The 20,285-nt window shown below is 45.5% G+C and overlaps 1 protein-coding gene across 1 annotated transcript; it reads left to right on the top strand.

Moving 5' to 3' along the window:
* The first annotated feature begins 873 nt into the window (after positions 1–873).
* Positions 874–16,958, top strand: SIRPB2 (signal regulatory protein beta 2). The gene is made up of 5 exons (XM_082430509.1): positions 874–5,003; positions 10,696–11,061; positions 12,134–12,475; positions 13,024–13,089; positions 14,158–16,958. Exons 1-5 carry the CDS (start codon positions 4,817–4,819, stop codon positions 14,253–14,255), a joined length of 1,059 nt encoding a protein of 352 aa, XP_082286635.1. The 5' UTR covers positions 874–4,816; the 3' UTR covers positions 14,256–16,958.
* The last annotated feature ends 3,327 nt before the right edge of the window (positions 16,959–20,285 follow it).

The following is a 20,285-nucleotide window of genomic DNA, read 5'->3' as shown; positions in this document are numbered from 1 at the left end:
AAGTCCACCTCCTCAATTTGGGATGATTCGTTGTCTATTCAGGTATTCCACAGATGCAGGTACATCAAGTTGTTTGTGGAGCTTTAATCCGCTGCTCCTGAGGCTGCTGGGAGAAATTTCCCTTTCTCTTCTTTGTTCGCACATCTCCCAGGTTTCAGCTTTGGATTTGGACCCGCCTCTGCGTGTAGGTTGCCTGAGGGCATCTGTTCTTCGCTCAGACAGGACGGGGTTAAAGGAGCAGCTGCTTCGGGGGCTCTGGCTCACTCAGGCCGGGGGGAGGTAGGGGTACGGATGCAGGGCGAGCCTGAGGCGGCAGAGGCCAGCGTGACGTTGCAGCAGCCTGAGGCACTCCATGTGTTCTCCCGGGGAAGTTGTCCCTGGATCACGGGACCCTGGCAGTGGCAGGCTGCACAGGCTCCTGGAAGGGGCGGTGTGGATAGTGACCTGTGCTCGCACACAGGCTTCTTGGTGGCGGCAGCAGCAGCCTTAGCGTTTCATGCCCGTCTGTGGGATCCGTGCTGATAGTCGTGGCTCGCGCCTGCCTCTGGAGCTCATTTACGCGGCGCTCTTAATCCCCTCTCCTCGTGCACTGTGAAACAAAGAGGCAAGAAAGTATCTTGCCTCTTTGGCAGCTCCAGACCTTTTCCTGGACACACTCCCTTCTAGCTGTGGTGCACTAACCCCTTCAGGCTGTGTTCACATTGCCAGACCCAGTCCTCTCCCTGGGATCCAACCGAAGCCCGAGCCTCAGCTCCCAGCCCCGCCCGCCCCGGCGGGTGAGCAGACAAGCCTCTCGGGCTGGAGAGTGCTGCTCGGCGCCGAGCCTCCGTGCGGGAACCTCTCCGCTTTGCCCTCCGCACCCCTGTGGCTGCGCTCTCCTCCGTGGCTCCGAAGCTTCCCCCCTCTGCCACCCGCAGTCTCCGCCCACGAAGGGGCTTCCTAGTGTGTGGAAACCTTTCCTCCTTCACAGCTCCCTCCCACTGGTGCAGGTCCCGTCCCTATTCTTTTGTCTCTGTTATTTCTTTTTTCTTTTGCCCTACCCAAGTACGTGGGGAGTTTCTTACCCTTTGTGAGGTCTGACGTCTTCTGCCAGCATTCAGTGGGTGTTCTATAGGAACAGTTCCACGTGTAGATGTATTTCTGATGTATCTGTGGGGAAGAAGGTGATCTCCGCGTCTTACTCTTCCGCCATCTTCTCCTGTCTCCAAGGCTTCAGTATTAATGAGACACCAAATGCTCTTCTAAATAAAGAGAGTTGGACTTCCCTGGTGGTCCAGTGGTTAAGACTCTGCTGTTCCAATGCAGGGGGCGTGGGTTCGATCCCTGATCAGGGAACTAAGATCCCACATGCAACGTGGCCCGGCCAAAAAATGAAAGAGAGAGAGAGAGACAGAGAGGGAGAAAGAAAGAAGAAAGAAAGAAAGAAAATGGCTGAAATCATGCTAGATGAATTCAAGGTCAGGTCAAAAAAAAAAAAAAAAGCCATGCAATCCTGCTTTATTCTCATGGAAACTGGGAGGTTTGTTGCATACAGAACACTGGACATCCTCACTGCTTTAGCTCCCTAGTTCATTCCTAGCTTCTGAAGAACCAAGAATCTGCAATATTCATAGGAACCCACCACCAGTGGTCACAGCTGCCTGTGATTTACAAGTGATTTATGGAAGATTTATGGTGGGGGTCACTGCAAAACCTCACATTTGTCACCTTCTGATGCCCACACATGTTCCCCTCTCCATTTCTAGAGGGGCAATCATGCCTCTCCTTCTCTTTCACCTTCCAAATCTAATGCAAGCATCTCTCCTCAGTAGAATTGAATCCCAAGTAAACCTGGCAAGGAGTTCTGAAAAATGTGGTCCCCAGGGTTTAGCCCCTCTGATAAAGAGGAGAACAGAGAAACGAATGGAGATAAATTTGATTACAAAAACACCAGTGCTGTTTTTTAAATTGTTGGGTTTTTTGTTTTTTGTGGGGTTTTTTTGCTGATGAGTTCGAATATTTTCCCTAGACTTGCCTACTGGGTTTTCCATTTTGTGGTAAACAACGAAGAAGCTGTTGTTTTACAGAGTTCCATTTTTGCAGAGAGAAAAAAGTTAATGTTAAGTGTGGACTTGTGTTTTATATATACCTCAGTTGTCCCTGTTGAAAACAATTTAGACTAACTCCTCAAGCTAGTAATAGACACCACCATTCCTGCAACAACCGAGTACCAAGTCCACTAACCAGGAGGAGAATCACTGCTCCTAGATACTGAGAAATTACTGGGAGCCAGTGCCGCACATGCTAATCATATGGCATCTTTTTTATGGTGAAGGGACAAGTTTAATATTTTTTATGTACTTCCTTGTGTATTTTTCCTCCTCACAGTAGTCGAGTCCCTTCCTGTGCAGCTCTGTCCCTTATCAAAGATGGAGCCTAAGACTTGTTGCCTCAATGAGGGGGCCAGAGGGATTCCAGCCAAAACAAAGAAGACCATCTGCTCAGAAGACGGTTGAGATTAGGAAAGTCCCTACAGAAAGAAAGAAGGGGATGTCTTCCCTATGATTTGATGAGGGTGGCAAGTAAGGGGGAGGAAGAGCAGGAGTTGAGATGCTAGGGTCCTGGCAACCATATCCTGGGGTCAAAACTCTGGGGTGTGGTGAGAATGGCATATACCAACCCCAAGTATATTTAGAAATCCTAGAGCAGAAGGGATTTGACCTGGCTTCTTAGGGTGTCCAGGAACCTTCCTAGGGTGCCACAGACCACACAAGGGGCCATGTTCAACCTGACATCTGAGCAATAGATCAGAAATAGTGAGGGAACTGAATGTCTCCAGAAACTTGCAACCATGGTTAACCCTAGGGAATGTAATATTAGGGAGCCCTATGAAGGAGACTTTAAATCATGTGAATTTTGCACCCCATGGATGCCTGTGGTAAATTACAAAAATATTCATATTTCTTTACCCCCTCCCTGTATCCATGCCGTTTGAGATCTGATTTTGCAGCTCCTCTTATTAAGAGGTGAAGTCTATTTTCCATCCCTTGAATCTAGTCTGGTCTTGTGACTTCCTTTGGCCAAAAGAATGTGGCAGAAGTGACATTGTACCTTAGAACTTCTGCTCTTTCTCGAAACTGCCCCTCTCAACTGTGCAAGCCCAGACTAGCCTCCTGGAGAATGAGCGACCATATGGAGGAAAACTGAGGTGGCCCAGGCAACAGTCAGCCAACCTCAGTAGCAAAGCAACTTAGCCAACCTGCTGCAGATCTCGAATGCATGGCAATACCAGTCAAAAATCAGCAGAGATATGAAGAACCATGGAGCTGAGCCCAGATGAAATTATCAACCCAAAGAATCACAAGTTAAATAAATGGTTATTGTTTTAAGTCACGACATTTTTGATGTGATTTGTTACTCAGCAGTAGCTAACCAATACAATGCCTTACCTATTAAAATAAATTAAACTAATTTTTAAAAAACTTGAGAATGAAAGAAATAGCTGAGAATGGAATTCACACAGATAAGTGGCTGATTCAAAAGTTCCCCTGTGAGGATGACATGGAGGTCCTGAGGGTCTGGTGGAATTTTCTAGGCCTGTGGTCTGTTCAAAGAGGTTCCAACAGATAGGCCTCCTCAACAGGAGAACAAGTAGAGGAAGCAATGCAATTTAGCAGTGGTGCCAATGCAAGGTCCCAAAGGCCATACAGGACCAGCCACACCTCAACAGACCCAGTGAAAAGTGCTCAGGGACGAAACTAGACCAATCTCCAAGACAGACCCAGACCCCAAGACAGTGTTCAGACCCAAGGCCTACTATTCCACCCCAGAAAGAAACTTCAGCTTCCTCTGGACCCAGGACCACCTGCATTAGGAAAGAAGAAGGGAAGCACTGAAAGCTTGAGCTTCTCTTTTTTTCCTAGAAAAGACTGAGTTAACCTAAGAGAGAATGATGGCAGCATATACAGTGCTTACTCCACCCCATACTTGCAAGCATATTTTTATTTTAATTTTATGGATCAATGATTGTCCTAGGGTCACACAGCCAGATCTGGGTAAAGCCAAGATTTGAATCCAGACAGTACAGCTAAAGAGGCTGTCAGACCTGGAAGAGCCTGGGATTAATTAGCACACTTAATCTTTTCCTTCCTGATAGGCAGCATGATGGGGGCGGGGGGGGGGTCTCAAGGAAGTTTAGATCAATTACAGAAAATTAAGGTGGCACAAACACAGATTTTTGCACAACCCGAGTGTGCTACATTTGGGCCCCAGGAAATGGAGGTTTAGAAAGTTGCCCACGATTACACAATTAGGAAGAGAGTGTGTGCTGCCCTGCAATGCTAAAAGGAGGCCTCTGGGAAGCTTGCTTTATAATAAATCCTTCTTAAGCAAATATCACCTCCTCTATTTCCTACATATTATGAATAATGATGGCTAATATGTTTAGCCTTTACATTATGCTAAGCACTCACATACATATATCATTCCTGCAACACCTTTCTTAGGAAGGGATTGTTACTGTCCCCATTTTGCCAATGAGGCAACAAAGGCTCAAAGATGACAAGTGACTTTGAAAGGTCACACAGCCAAGAAGAGGCAGACCCAATTCTTGATCCAAAGTCAGGCTGACTTGAGGTCACACTATGACAGCCATGCTCATCTCCCTTCCAGGATGCCAAGGACAGGGCCTGGAAAAGGTCATTAAGTCATTGACAGAGTGATTACAGGAACTACTGCTCAGACACGAAAGCCGGAAACCTCTCCACCCAGCTTCTTCCTCTTACACCAGCAGCCTTGTCTTGTTGTAGTGAAAATACTTCCCCAAGTAGCCTTGGCCATGAGAAGCAGAAAAAGCCTTGCCCACGGATCTCACTTCAGACTCCAACACCCATCAGAGAATGGAATGGTGGCCAGTCTAGGAGACCACGGGAGGCACACTTTGCCCCCAGTGATGCCCACCCCTACCCGCCTGGCTCCTTCACCTCCCTGCTCCTGGCTGCTGGCACTGCTCCTTGTCCTCTGGGGTGAGTAGCATCTGGGACAGAACAGGATCCATCCCTGGCTGATCCCACAGAGAGGTGCCAGAAGGGGCTTGACCCCACCAAGATGGAGGGGGAGGGAGGAGCTGAGAACTTTCCTGATCCCAGCAGAGTGCAGACCAAGTGTTGAGAGAAGCAGAACTTCTTGGGCAGCACAGGAATGTTAAGCTCCCAGGCTCTAGGCTCATACTGCCGGGTTCTGGCTCAGACACTTGTATGCCTATCTACAAAGAACTGCTCTTTGGGGCCTTTCTCTAGGGGTACTGTATTAAATATAAAAATGGTGAGGCTCAGCCCAGGACCAGCTACATAATTTGCCCAGCCCTGTGAAAAATGAAAGTGCAGGTCCTTTGTTCAAAAAGTATTAAGAATTTTAAGACAGCAACAGTAGAGCATTAAGGCAAGCATGAGGCCCGTCTAAGCTTTGGGCCCTGTGCAACGATACAAATCAAACGTCCATGAGCCAAAATGAGACTAATCCTAGGACCCACCTCTTTGTTTGGAGGATTCAATGAGATAATGCCTATAAATACCTGGCACGATGTAAAGATTTAATAACTGTTGGCTATTATTATCATACCCACGTCTCCTCTAAGTCAGGATCAGGCTGATTTAGCTCCTGAGTTTTGGACCTTCTAGGTACAACTCACCCTCTGAGCCCAGAACCCTCTGATCCACCAGACAAGATGCATGGCTATCAGTGGGCTCATTCCACCACCTGCCCATGTGGGTCTCTGCCCCAAACCCTACTGAGATCTAGATTCTGTTCATCACACCTAGGGTCCTCCAGAATTGTCACCCCCAAGAGAGGTCCCAGTGGGACCCTGGTGTGGAGTCAGACCTGGATGCTCCCTCGTTCACTGGCTGTGACTTGGGGCACCACTTCTCTTCTTCCAGCTGGTTTTCTCGAGGAAAATGTGAATCATAATTCTTCTTAACTCGTTTCACAAAGACTTTTGAGTGTCCATTACATGTTAGGCACTAGGTTAGGAAATCATATACCTAAACTAACCAGGATAAAATATATTCAAAATATTTTTGAAAACTATTGATTTCTATCATGCTTCCAAAAGGGAACCCCTCAACAGGAATCATGAAGAACCAGAGCATGCAGATGGGAAATGGGTGGAAAGGAATCCCAGAGCTGTGGGAAAGGGACTGGTCCAGCTCCACAGCCAAGGTAGAGACAAAGCACCGAGGACATTTCCCAAAGTCCATGTGACAATATAGAAGGAGAATCAAGAAAGGGAGAGAGAGAGGGGTGTGGGGCACAGGGCCTTATTCCAGGCTCCAGTTTCCTCCCTGCTATTTCACTTTCCCAGACTCACCCCAACTGGGATAAGAATCATGAGACTTTCTGAGCCTTCATCTCCTCCCACTGCCTCTTCTCCATTAGTTCTCCCTTTCTCATCACACACAGAAGCTTCATCTTCATAAATTTTTTAACAGCTTTATTGAGGTATAATTGACAAAAATAAACTGTACATATTTAAGGTGTACAATTTGACAAGTTTTGTGGGCATTGGACATTTCACACTTGTGAACTTATCACCGAGATAATCAAGATGAGGAATACATCAAACACCTATAAAAGTTTCCTTGTGACTCATCCTTTCCACTCCTCCTCCTCCCCAGGCATCAGCTTATCTTCTTCCCATCACTATACAGTAGTTTGCATTTTCTAGAACTTTATACAACAAACAGCATACAGTATATACTCCTGTTTGCCTGGCTTCTTTTACTCATCGTAATTATTCTGAGATTCATTCATATTGTTGCACATATCAAGAGTCATTTCTTTTCATTTCTAGCTACTGTATGGATAAACCACAGTTTTTTTTTTTTCACTAACCTATTGACAGACATTTGGGTTGTTCACAGTTTGGGGCTACTACAAATAAAGCATCTATGAACATTCATATAAAAGTCTTTGTGTAGACATATGATTTTATTTCTCTTGGGAAAATACCTAAGAATAAAATGACTGGATCATATGGTAGGTGATTGTTTAACTTTTTAAGACACTGCCAAAATGTTTTCCAAAGTGGTTGTACCACTTTACATTTTCATCATCAATGTAGGAGGATAACATTTCCCCCACATCCTTGCCAACACTTGGTATGGTCAGCCTTTTCAATTTTAGTCGTTCTAAAAGCTGTGTAGTGATATCTGATTGTAGTTTTAATTTGTGTTTCCCTAATGTGTAATGAAGTTGAATATCTTTCACGTGCATTTTTTTTGATGAGGGTCTGTTCAACTCCCATTTTTAAATTGTGTTTCTTATTATTGAGTTTTGAGAATTCTTTGTATATTCTGGTTACAAACCTTTTATCAGATGTATGCTTTGCAAAGATTTGCTCCTACTCTGTGGCTTGTCTTTTCTTCTTTCACAAGTGTCTTTTGAACTCCTTTTAAGAGTTCTTAATTTTTATTTATCAATTTGTACTTTAATCGATCAAGGTTTTGGTGTTGTATCTAAATATATGGTAGAATTCACCAGTGAAGCTATCTGGACTTGGAGTTTTCTTTGTGGGAAGATTTTTAAAACAAATTAAATGTTTTAAATAGATAGAAACATCTATTTATCTCTTCTTGAGGTAGCTTTGGTAGTTTGTGATTTTCAAGAAATTTGTTTGTGTTGTCAAGTATATATAGCCATGAAACTTGTTAATAACAATGCCTAATTATCCTTGTAATATCTGTAAAATCTGTACTGGTGTCACTTCTCTCATTCCTGATACCTATCTATGGCTCTCACATTCTCTCTCTCTTTCTCTTTCTCTCACTCTCCTTCTCTTTCTCTCACTCTCCTTCTCTCCTTGTTCAGAAGGGCTAGAGATGTATTAGTTTTAATGATCTTCTCAAAGATTTTATTCTTGTTGATTTTCTCTATTGTTTTTGGTTTTCTACTTTATTGATTTTCACTCAGATCTTTGTGGTTTCCTTTCTTTCATTTACGTTTGATTTAATTTGCTCTTTTTTTCTATTTTAAGATGAAACTATAGTCACTCATTTAAGTTTTTTCTTCTTTCCTAAATAAGCATTTAATGCTAAAATATCCACCAGCTTAAGCAGCATGTCACAAATTTTAATGTTGTGTTTTCGTTTTCATTCAGCTCAAAATACTTCCTAATTTCCCTTTTATTTTGTCTTTGACTCGTGTGTTATTTAGTTTTCAAACATCTGCAGTTTTCCAGGCATCTGTCTGTTACTGATTCTACTAATTTAATTCCACTGTGGTCAAAGTTCATGCTTTTCATGACTTGAATTCTTTTAAATTTATTGAGACTTTTTTATGACTCAGAACTCTGAGTCATAAAAAAGAGCATATCTGATATGCTCTACCTTTGTAAATGTTCCTTGTACAATTGAAAGTAACTGTATATCCTGCTATTTGGGGATATAATTTTCTGTAAATATCAATTAGACTAAGTTGTTGATAGTATTTTTAAATCTTCTGTATTCTTTCTGATTTTCTGCCTGATTGTTCTATCAACTATTGAAATAAGGATATTGAAATCTCAGACTGTAACTGTGAATTTGTCTGTTTCTCCCTGCAGTTCTGTTGGTTTTTGCTTCATATACTTTCAAGTTCTGTTATTAGGTGCATAAATGTTTGGGGGTTTTATGTCTTCTTGATTATTTTACCCCTTTATCATTATCAAATGGCATTCTTTATTCCTGGAGATATTTTTTGCTCCAAAATCTACTTTATCTGATATTAATATAGCCACTCCAGCTTTTGATTAGTGTTAGTATGATATATCTTTTTCCATCATTCTTCTTTTAACATATTTGCACCTTTATATTTAAAGTGGAGTTCTTGTAGGCAACATGTAGTTGGATATTACTTTTTTGTCCAATCTGACAATCTCTAACTTTTACTGGGAACATTTAGACCATTTACATTTAAAGTAATTTTTGTTATGATTAGGTCTAAATCTTTACTTTCCTATTTGTTCTCCTTGTTCTTTGTTCTCTTTTTCCTCTTTTTCTGTTTTCATTTGGTAATTTAATATTTTTATAATGCTATTTTCTCTCCTTTATTTGCTTATTAGCTATAACTTTATTTTGAAGTTTAGTGGTTGTTTTAGGGTTTATAATATACCTCTTTAATTTATCAACATCTACCTTAAGTGATAGCATACCATTTCACATATAGTATAAGAACCTTATGATGGTATACTAACATTCTCCCCACACCAGCCTTTATTCTATTATTGCCTTAACTTTATTTACACATGCATTATAAGCCTCACAATAGAACGTTACTATATTTTATTATTTTGGGACCTTGCTTTCTAGATTTGCTAGGTGGGACCAGAGCACTTCTCTCTAGGTAGAGTACTCCCTTCTGTGTAGTCTACCCATTGCCCTGTCGATCATGAGGTTTTCCAGTTTTACAGGTGGGAGCAGGCATTATTCTCAGCCCTGTGCTGAGTGATGGGCACAGTTTAGCACATTCATGTGAGGAAACTACCTGAGGCCAGGGGAAGAACCACTAGAAAGAATTAGAGAGAACAAGGTCTGACTGACTCAAATAGTGGTATTTGGGGTGGGTGTTTGCTGAACTTCCTGGAACTAAGGACAAACAAAATTCCTAGGATTGAATGTGGGGTGTCACTTGGTCACAGCTGTGAGGCAGTTCTTAGTGGCTAATGGCACATGCCTAGCTGAAGATGGGGGGAAATGAATTTAGAATTCCACAACCCTTCCCCAGATCCTGTTAGAAGGGAATGTTTGCTTCATTCTACTCCCCGACCTCACTCCTAACTGAGAAACATCACAATACAAACTTAAGTCTTGGAATGAAACCAAGTTATTCCCAAGGCCTGATGGAAGCACAAATGAAGGGAAACTCGGGGCACAAAGCTGATGACCTTGTAGTGAGCAGAATCTGAGGCAGTTGATCTGAGTCCAAATCCTGGCCATGACACCTACTGAATGCATGGTTCCCCTCAGGTTTCTGCACCTCTCTGAGCATTAGTTTTCTCTCAGAAATGGAGACCCTCACAGAGCTCTTGGAGGGAGTACCTGAGTTGCTGTTCATAACCCAGGTGTAGAAGAACTTCCATGGGAGGGCTTGGCCTTCCTTCTCTGTGCCCAGTCTCAAGCCAAACTCAATAGTTCAACCTATCTTCTTCTTATAAGGTCACCAGTTATATTGGGTTAGGACCCACCTATGTGACCTAATTTTAACTTAATCACCTATTTAAAGACCCTATCTCCAAATGGAATCTCATTCTGAGGTACTGGGAGTTAGGACTTCAGTATAGGAATTTGTGGGGGAGGCAAAATTCAGCCCAGTTAGCAGTGATCCTGGGAAAACTACCTAACTCTTTCTGGGTTCTCAATGTCTTCTATTGTAAGATGGGGATGATGCTGCCAACCTCTAAGGAGTGTTGGAGGAATAAATGAGATAATACATGCATTGTCTGGCACATGGTGAGCACTCAAGTGCCATCTATTACTCATAAGTAATCCATTTAATAGCCCTGCTCGCTCTCTTTCCCCAGCCAGCTGCCCCATCTCCTCTTTTACTTCCCTCTCCAACAACACGCCTCAAGTGTTCTAAGCAACTGTTCTTGACCAGCTGATGGCTGGTTTATGTTAAGTTTGCCTCTTAGGGCTCCAAGTCCCTCCAGCCCAGCACAAGGCCTTTCTTCCTCTGTTGCAGGAGCTTCTGAGCAGAGCAAGGGGGGTAAGTGGCAGGTGCTGCAGCCTGAGGGCCCCATGCTGGTGGCAGAAGGTGAGACACTCCTGCTGAGGTGTACAGTAGTCGGCTCCTGCACTGATGACATGATAAAATGGGTCAAGGTGAGCAACCAGGACCAGCAGGAAATTTATAACTTCAAACATGGCTTCTTCCCCGGGGTGATGCCCATGATCCAGAAGACACTGGAACCACTTATTTGCGATTATTCCATCTATATCCACAATGTCACCACGAAACATGCTGGAACCTACCACTGTGCGAGGCTTGATGGCTTGAGTGAGCACTCAGGAAAGAAGCTGGATGAGGGCACCTCCGTGCTTGTGAAGAGTGAGTATCAGGTCCTGCAGGTCATAGCATTCTGCTCTGATCTATCTCCCTGCATCAGTCACCTTTATCCACAATCATGCTGCACATACAAAATCTCAGTGGCATATAACAATTAGTATGTCTCACTCACACATTTACAGGCAGCTGGGGTGGTTCTGTTCTACATGTCTCATTCCAGGGCCCAGACTGGCCAGAGTGCATATTTCTCATGGAGATGGCAGAAGCACAAGAGGGCAAGTCCCAACACCCTAAGCACATTTCAAGCTTCTACTCATATATGTCTGCTAACAGCCCATTGGCTAAAGCAAGTCACATGGCTAAGGTCAAAGTTAAGAGACAAGGAAGTGTACCTGACCACCATGAATCCACAGCAAGAGTATGGATGTGCCACACTACCAGAGAAGAGTCAAGAACTGGGGCTGATCATTTAATCCCCAAGTAACCAGTCATACTATCTATAGGTCCACCATTGGTGACCTGGACACCCAAATCCTGGGTCTGTCATTCAGTAGGAATGTGTTCTTAAATTAGTCACTTCAGCTCTATCTCCTTCAAGTGCTTAACTTGCAAAATAGGCAACATAATTCCTACTTCAAGGGATATTCAGGTGATGAAATAGAAGAATTGATGTTTGTGAAACCCCCGTAAACCGTTGACATGGAGGGTATCCATGTACGTGTGTTAGGGTGGGGGGGGTTCATTTTAACTTAATGCAAGCATTTCAGGAAGTCTTCTCTGACTCCTTCCAAGCTTCTCTTAGTCCTGCAGTCCTCTGGGTTTCCAACCTCAGGGGGATTTCCTGGACCATCTCCACCTCCAGACTGAGAACTTCTCCAAGGCAGGACATTTGTGAGACTTAGCAAGCTTCCTTTTCCCCAATCCTAACATCAGCACATAGTAGGTACTGAGAATTCCTTTACTGAGTGAATCAATTAGTGAATAACAAGGGAATGGGGGAGGGAGTGACTGAGTGAAGAAAACAGGGGAAGGAAAGGGAGGGTAGATATGAGGGAGGAAATGATTGGACTGTGGAGGGAGAGAGGGAACAACAAAGTCCTCTCTTTGGCTGCAGGAGCTGGGGACCCAGAGCCAGACCTCTGGATCATCCAACCCCAGGAGTTGGTGTTGGCAACCACTGGAGACACTGTCTTCCTGAACTGCACGGTGCTTGGAGATGGTCCCCCTGGACCCATCAGGTGGTTTCGGGGAGCTGGTCTGAACCGGGAGGCCATTTACAACTTTAGAGGCATCTCCTACCCCAATGTGACAGCGGTCCAGGCCTCCAACAATGATTTCAGCATTCTTCTGCATGGCATCTCCACTGAGTATGCAGGCACTTACTACTGTGTAAAGTTTCAGAGGAAACCCAACAGGCAATACCTATCTGGACAGGGCACCAGGCTGAGAGTCAAAGGTGAGACAGGTGGTTTAGGAGATGTTGGGGGAGAAGGGGAGGTGGTCCACAAGGAAAATTTCATCATGTCCCAAACAAGCTAGCTCTTCTTAGCCTCAAGGCCTTTACATAAGCTATTCCCTCTGCCTGGAATGCTTTCTCCTTTTCTACGGAGAACTTCTACTCATCCTTCAAGGCCCAGCACAAATAGCCCCTCCTCTGTGAAATCTTCTCCTTCTCCCAGGCAGAGTTAATTTATCCCCATTCTGGGCTCCACAGAACTTTTTATAGGCTGTTAATGATTCAACAAACATCTATTGCATGCCTGTTGACTACTCTACACTGTACTAGGCGCTGCAGACACTGCAATGAAGAGAGCATTGTCCCTACCCCAGAGAGGCTCATGCAGGTCTAACTAGTCCTTCATAGTTCCAGGGCTTGAATTCTAGCCCCCATCCCAGGCAGAAACTGGAAGACTCATCTCAGGGACCCCAGCTCCTAACACAGGGACTCAAGAAGTGGAGTGATAGAAAGAAAGAGGAGTGTGAGACCATTTCTCTCCCTTGCAGCAAAGCACACTTCTCTCCAAGAGTCAGAATTCACCAATGAACGTGCAGCCAAGGTATTTCCATCAGGTGAGTGTACCTATCTCCAGTGGCGTTAACCAGGCTCCCACAGGTAAGTGGGGCCAGAGATGGCTTGGCCATGGGAAGGGTGCAGTCCCAGACTTCTAGGACCCTTCTGCCACTAAGACAGTTCCCAGGACTCCATCTCAGCTGCAGAACCGGAACCCAGAGAACTACATTAAAGCTCAATCAAAGGAAGGACTTTCTAACAGTTAGTGCTAACTGCAGTGGGCAGTCTTGCTTACGAGGTGGTGAGCTCCCTGTGATTCAGAGCAAGGCTGCACTATGAAGCTGTGCATAACAGTGCTGAAGAACATGGCTTTGTAGCCAGGCTTCCTGGATTGAGCCCCTTTCTAGCTGTGGGATTATGGACAGGTTGCCTTACTCCTTGAATCTCTGGTGCCCTGCTCTGTGATCTAGGGGGAAGAAGGGAGATAAGAAACAGAGAACGTACCTCGAGGGGTTATGTACAGATCCAATGGGGCCGCATGTGTCAAGTATCCAGAACTGTGCCTTTCACATCACCTCAAGGTACACTCAAGGGCACTTGATAACTGAGGTGAACTTGGAATAGAGGTGACCAGGTTAGCTTCCCTGATGCTCAGCCCTGTTCCTGCCATTCTTGGGAGCCAAACCACTTGGTCCCATCACTACTATGACACATGTAGACCTGAGCAAATCACTTCCCCACTCTGGATCTGTCTCCTTATCTATACAAGCTGGATTGCTATCCTACCTTGCAAGGTTAGTTTGAGGATTATATAAGGCAATTAGGAAGTGCTTAGCTCAGGGCCTGGGACAGAGGAGCTGAGCAGTCTATAATGAAAGCAATTTTCTATTGTTATCAGAGGTCAGAGACGCTGTCAAGATGATTAAAGGTACAGGTAGGATATTGGGCAAAGGCTCTTCGAGCCTGGGACAGGGGGATGGGAGGTCTTTGATCTCTTCCAGGGTAAAAAGGATGAGGCCCCAGAGGTTATACAGAAGCTTGACCCAACTTCACCATAGAGGCACTGAGGTGTGGGCTGTTGGGGTCTCAGCTGGGGTCCTTCCTGAGCTTTCCTCTGTGTCCCCCAGGCCTCCTGTCTGTGCTCACTCTTGCGGTCCTGGGGCTGAAAGCAGTGACCTTGGCTGCACTCCTGCTGGCCCTGGCTGCCCACCGGAGGAACCCTTGACAAGAAGATGTCAAAAATTCAGGCCCAGCAGAGCTGTGCTCATCTTGGCATGGGGCATGGGGTATGGATGACTGGTCAGCCCTAGAGTGGGTCCTCTAAGAGAGGGCCAGGGACTCCCCAATCATTCCTCTGCCTCCAATTCCAGCCTCCAGTTGCCCTCAGGCCTCATGACGAACTCCAGATTCCCTACACCCGATTTCCTTTCACCTGGCGAAATTCCCCATTTGGCACTGGGCTCCCCTCTGATTTGCCTTCCTCTCTCTTCTCAGCCTGTTCAAGCCCTCCTTGTCCTTCAAGGCCTTGCCCGGGTCTCTCCTCGAGGCCCTTGCTCCTGCTGCAGCCCCTTCTGGAGGGCTTGCCCCCTTGCTCCCCACTCCACATTTTCCTTCCTTCAAGATGCAACTCAGAGTCCTTCCCAGAAGGTTTCCCTGAGTGTCTCTGAGCCCAACCAGACCACCTGTGCCCCTCCATCTACATCCTTCCTTCCTCCTTTCCTGCCTTCTTTCCTTCTCCACTGTGGCCGGCTTGGGTGGCTGTAACAGTTAGAATGCAGGTTTGGCAACTTTAACAAAACTCTTAAATAACAGTGGCTCAAATCAGAAGAAAGTTGGTTTCTCTAGTAATATTCCAGTATAAACCGGCCAGGCAATTCGGGACTCCCTGGTACTGAGACCCAGGATTCCTTGATCTTGTTGTTATCAGGTCCATATCCCAGGCAGAAAGACCAGGGAAAGAAGTAGTGAAGGGGAGAATGACACTTCCCTTCAAGGTCACGGCTGGGAATTTGTCCACATCACCTCTAATTGTCTGGAATGTGGTCACATGGTCACACCTAGCTGCAAGGAAGGCTAGGAAATGTAGTCTTTATTCTAGCAAGGTGTGCCCAGCTAAAATTTGTCACTAGAGAATCAGAGAGTAAACATCAGTAGATAACCAGTGATCTCCACCTCTGTGGCATAGAGACAGTTTCTTACTTGTTCCGTGGGACACCTGAATTCAATTCCCAGATGAAATGGCATCTCTTTATACCTCCACCTCCACTAGGGCAGCATAATGGAGGGCAGTAGTTCTCAAGAAGAGAATACTTTGCCCCCCAGGGGGTATGTGGCAACGTCTAGAGACATTTTTGATTGTCACAACTTGGGGGGTACTATTGTCATCTAGTGGGTAGAGTTCAGGGATGCTGCTAATTATCCTATAATGCACAGGGCAGACCCCACAACTGAGAGTTATGTGGCCCAGAGTATCAGTAGTACCGAAGTTGAGAAGCCCTGGTGTAGGGGAAAACATGCATTCCTTGGAGTCAGACACACCCGATTTCTAATCCTGAAGCCCCCACTCCCTCCCTGTCCACCATTAGTAACAAATTACACCTCTTGGAACATCGAGGACAATCACGTGGGCTCTCTGCACTGTATAAGAAGCAATTCAATTCAACGTTGACTGAGGGCTTACTATGTGCTATGTGCTCTGTGTACACTCAGTGCGTGCAAACTCCCTTTCCTCTTTCCACACAAACATTTATTAGCACCTATTAGGTGGGGAAGTGGATTAGTCTGGATGTTTTTCATCATAACAAACAGAAAAGCAGCTGGAATAAGACTAAGTCTAAGGGGCCATTAATTTAGTCTGAGTGTTTTGTGCCAGTTTCAGCATATCGATAACCAGTGTTGTGGTTGGACTGGCCCTTGTGGTTGGTATTATGAGTGCAAGATGCCCTTCAGTGATACCCATCAGGGAACTTTGAAGAAACAGAGGCTTATTACTTTACAAGACCTGGAAATTACACAGCATTCCTGGGGCCACACAGCGAGGTCACAGGGAAAGAGAAGGAGAGAAGAGAGAGAGAGAGAGAGAGACAGCACCTGGGGTTCTGTTTTATTGGGGCTGATGACTTTGTGGGCTCACTGTTTATTGGTAAATTTAAAACTTAAGAGTGGGAATTTAAAGCCCAGGAAGAGGGAAAAAACAAAAACAAAAAACTGGTAGCTCAAATGATCAGTTACTGAAAACAAACAAGATCTCTAAAACAAAGGAACCTCAGTGGGGGAAGATGGCCTGACTCTGTCTAGCTGTGTGGCTGGCAATGTTTTTATTCAAGATAAACACACTGAAGAGGATACCTCTTTGAAATGGATGCCTCAGCAATCAAAACTTAAATCAGATAATCGCTTTACAAAAAAGGAAAAAGAAACAAGTGTCAAGGTTTACACTGCACTGAGAATTGAATAAATCATTGAATTACCAGATATCAGAAGAAAGGGTAGATATAATAAATTGAATAATGTCTCCCACAAAAGATATCCAAGTCCTAATCCTTGGAACCTGTTAATGTTACCTCATATGGCAAAAAGGACTTTGCAGATGTGATTAAAGACCTATAAATGGAGCAGTGGTCCTGAATTATTCAGGTGGGCCCTAAATGCAATCACAAGTGCCCTGATGAGAGAGAAACAGAGGGAGATTCCACCCAGAAGAGGATGAGAAAGCAATGTGACCACAAAGGCAGAGATGGGAGTGATGCGACCACAAGCTAAACAATGCTGGCAGCCACAAGAAGCTGGAAGAAGCAAGGAGCAGATTCTCCCCAGTGTCTCTGGAGGGAGCATGGCCCCCTAACACCTTGATTTCAGCCCAGTGATACTGATTTCATACTCTGGCCTCCAGAAATAAGAGAGAATAAATTTCTGTTGTTTTATGCCATCAGATTTGTGGTAATGTGTTACAGCAGCCATGGAAAACTAATAGCATGGAAATGGGCCTCTGAAATAACTGAAGGTGGTTGCCTTCTCTGCCCCTGAAAATCTCCTCACCTGACAGGGTCCTGCATAGTCTGGTCCCCGCAACACACTCCCCATCTTATCTCCCACCACCACCCTTTAAAGTGACTCCACTCTGGCACCCACGTGGGCCTTGGCCACACACATTCCCTAATTCAGCCAAGTCTCTACATAACTGTTTCCTTCAAGAAGCCTCCCGAGATCACCCCCTCCACCACGACATCTTCCTCCTTCTCCTTTCCCATTTGCAGCTTAAGTTTTCTTCTCAGCACTTACTGCTACGTGTAAATGTGAGTGCATGTGTATTTATTTCCTTGATGATTATTAGTTGTCCCCACTAGAATTTGAGCTCACTGAGGGCAGGAACCTAACTTTTCACTATTGTAGCCCCTTACATTCCCTCATAAAAAGTAGCTGAAGGCTGACAACATGCCAGGCAGGTGATGGAAGGTGGAACTAGAGAGTGGGACCTGGGTAAGGCCAGATGGGAACAAAGGTGTGGATGAAATTGGAGGGGGCTGGGATGAAACTTGGGGAGGAAGTGGGCTTTGAAGGGTGGGGGAGCATGTAGTACTGGGAGTGGGGTTACGGGAGAAAGGGGTGGGGCTGGGTGGGTCAGGAGCGGCTGGTGGTGGATCTTCAAGTTTGGGGGGAGCCTGGAGCTGGCAGTGATTGTGGGACTTGGGGGTGGAGGCGGGTGGGGGGTGGAAGTGGGCGGGGGGAGGGGCTGGAGGTAGGAAGGTGGTGGGGCCTTCAGCACCACCCCCCACCCAGTTTTGTTAAGGGCATTTAGATAAATGTTATGAAAATGTAGTTTCAACTTCACACCCTCACATTCCCTTCTAATCAAATTGTGGCCCTAAATACCTCCAGTCAGATCATCTGGAGCTGCGTCCAGAAACCAACCATGGAAGCACAGTCCTAGAGGCCAGAGAGAGACAGGGGTGGTGTAGTGGTTGGGAACACAAGGCTCATGTCTGAGATGCCTGGATTCAAACTCATTTAGGAATGTAAGGTTCCCCATTTATAAAATGGAAATGATAATAGAACTCACTTCATAGAGTTGTCATGAGGATGAGTAAGTTAGTGTATTTAAGGTTCTTTTAAGAGTGTCTGGGACATAGTAAGTGATTAATAAACATGAGCTATCAGGTAGTGTTACAGGGGAAGGATATCCAGAGGCCTCTGGAGGAGGGGCCAGGGATGCCCTGGTGTAAGAAAGGGTTTTCCCAGGGGCACAAAAGTGAAGAGGGGTGACAGCTGGAATCAGGGACTCAGATACCAGTTGAGGAGCTGGATCATGGGGAGCCGATCACCTCCAGACCTTTAAGCTGGGGCAAGTCATCAATCAGTTTCCAGGGTGGAAAGACCTTGCTTGTAGCTGAGCATGAGCATAGTGTAGAGTGAGCCCCCAGGCTCTTGGACTTTCTGGGAAGTTGGAGGGCATCTGGGGTGGACACAGCGATGAAGGGGGAAGGAACTGGGAACCAGGGCTGGTGCTGGATGCCCTGCAATGGAAAGGAGATAGTCGCACCACAAAAAACGGTCCTTCCTCCCACACATCCCTCCAGGACCTAGTGCAGCTGAAAACCTGCTTTTAATAAAGTGAACCTAGACCCTAATTCATTTAACATATAAACTTAAAAGTATTTTTTGCACGGTTTTGATATATACCAAATTTCCCAGGAATGCAACTGCTGTGTCCATCAAGGGAAGACTGAACTTTGTGTTGTTCATAATCTTACTGAGGCGCTTTTTTTAACCGTTTTGAAAAATTACATCACCCACAGCAGCACACTAACAACATTTTAATCAACCATAATACAGCCCTGTACATAGAGGCCAGCATCTAACTGCTTCATTTTGCTTTGTACAGTTCTTATACCTGAGGATTGAAATACAGATCATTTTATTCCAATTACTATCCTTTCTTTTCTCCAGTTAGGGCATGATATTGGTTTTCTCAGTGCATGTAGGTCAGTTTTATCTCTGGATTCCATTTAAGGCAGTAAAGGGATGATACAAAATGTTTGTTATGAAAATGGGTCTGAGAAGGCTGTGAACACTGGGCTGGCCCACCTCCAACCTCCCACCTTGTATCATGTAGGCCCTGAGGCCCAGAGGCCCAGAGAGGGCAAGAGCCTGCTCTCATCACCCAGCTTGTCCAGCAAGAGCCCAGCCCACAATAATAGTGAACACTAAAGGCAGTGGCTCTGTAGCCACCTCACTTCGAGACTGTATGTTTGTCGGTCTCTCATTTTTCCTAGCCACAAAGGCATCTGTTTTATGGAAAATGAAAATTTTTATTTATTGAAATTAGGTCATATCCCACAGTCAGCTCAATACTCCTTGGGGGTCCAGTAACCTGCCCAGCATCCTTGTCCTCAGATTTTGATCCCTGTATTTCTCACCTGGATATGCAAACACACAAAGTTTCATTTATTCGCTCCTTTATTAATTCAGCAAAGAGTCAGTAAGTGATTGTTCAAGGTCAGTGACTGCAGGTCACGGGAGATGAAATGACAGCTAACGTTTGCTGGGGCCTCACTAAGTATCAAACATTGCTCTCAGCCGTGCACATTGAATCCTCACACATCCCTCTGAAGCAGGAAATGTGAGGCGCTCCACTTTACACAGCAGGAAATTGAAGCTTAGAGAGAGAATCTGCCCAGGATCACACAAGCAGTAACAGCTGAGCTTCAACCCCAGGCTGAGTCCAGAGCATGTGCTCTTAAGCCACATTGTACTGGAAACAGCCAGAGACCCTGCTGTTCACAGGGATCGTGGCCCTTGGGGAGGGCAGACATTTAACATGGCACCAGAGGGCATACACTGTCTGACAGAGCCTGGGGATGTAGAAGGGCCTCCTTGAGGAGCGGACACCTAAACTGAGACCAGAAGGCTGAGCAAGAGCAGACCAGGGGAAGAGGAAGAGAAGAGCATTTCAGGCAGGGTGGTGAGAGGCAAGAGGGCAAAGAAGCTGAGGACCTCTAAGACGGGATTGTGTCTGAGAGACCTGAAGAAAGTGAGGGAGCACCTTGCCCACCAGAGAGTGAAAGGCGTTCCAGGCAAAGGGAGCACGAAGGCTCTGATGCAAATACGCATCTGGCACCTTCAAGGAACAGCAAGAAAGGAAGTGTGCCTGGAGCAGAGGAAATACTGAGAAGCCCAGGAGATGAGATGGAGAGCTGGCACATCTCACAGGAGTCTTGCAGGCCCTGAGATATTTTTTAAGCAGATTGAGATGGGG

This window comes from Balaenoptera physalus (genome assembly GCF_965194825.1).
Source record: "Balaenoptera physalus genome assembly, chromosome: 16".
NCBI lineage: Eukaryota > Metazoa > Chordata > Mammalia > Artiodactyla > Balaenopteridae > Balaenoptera > Balaenoptera physalus.
This window is presented reverse-complemented; position numbering and strand designations above follow the sequence as displayed.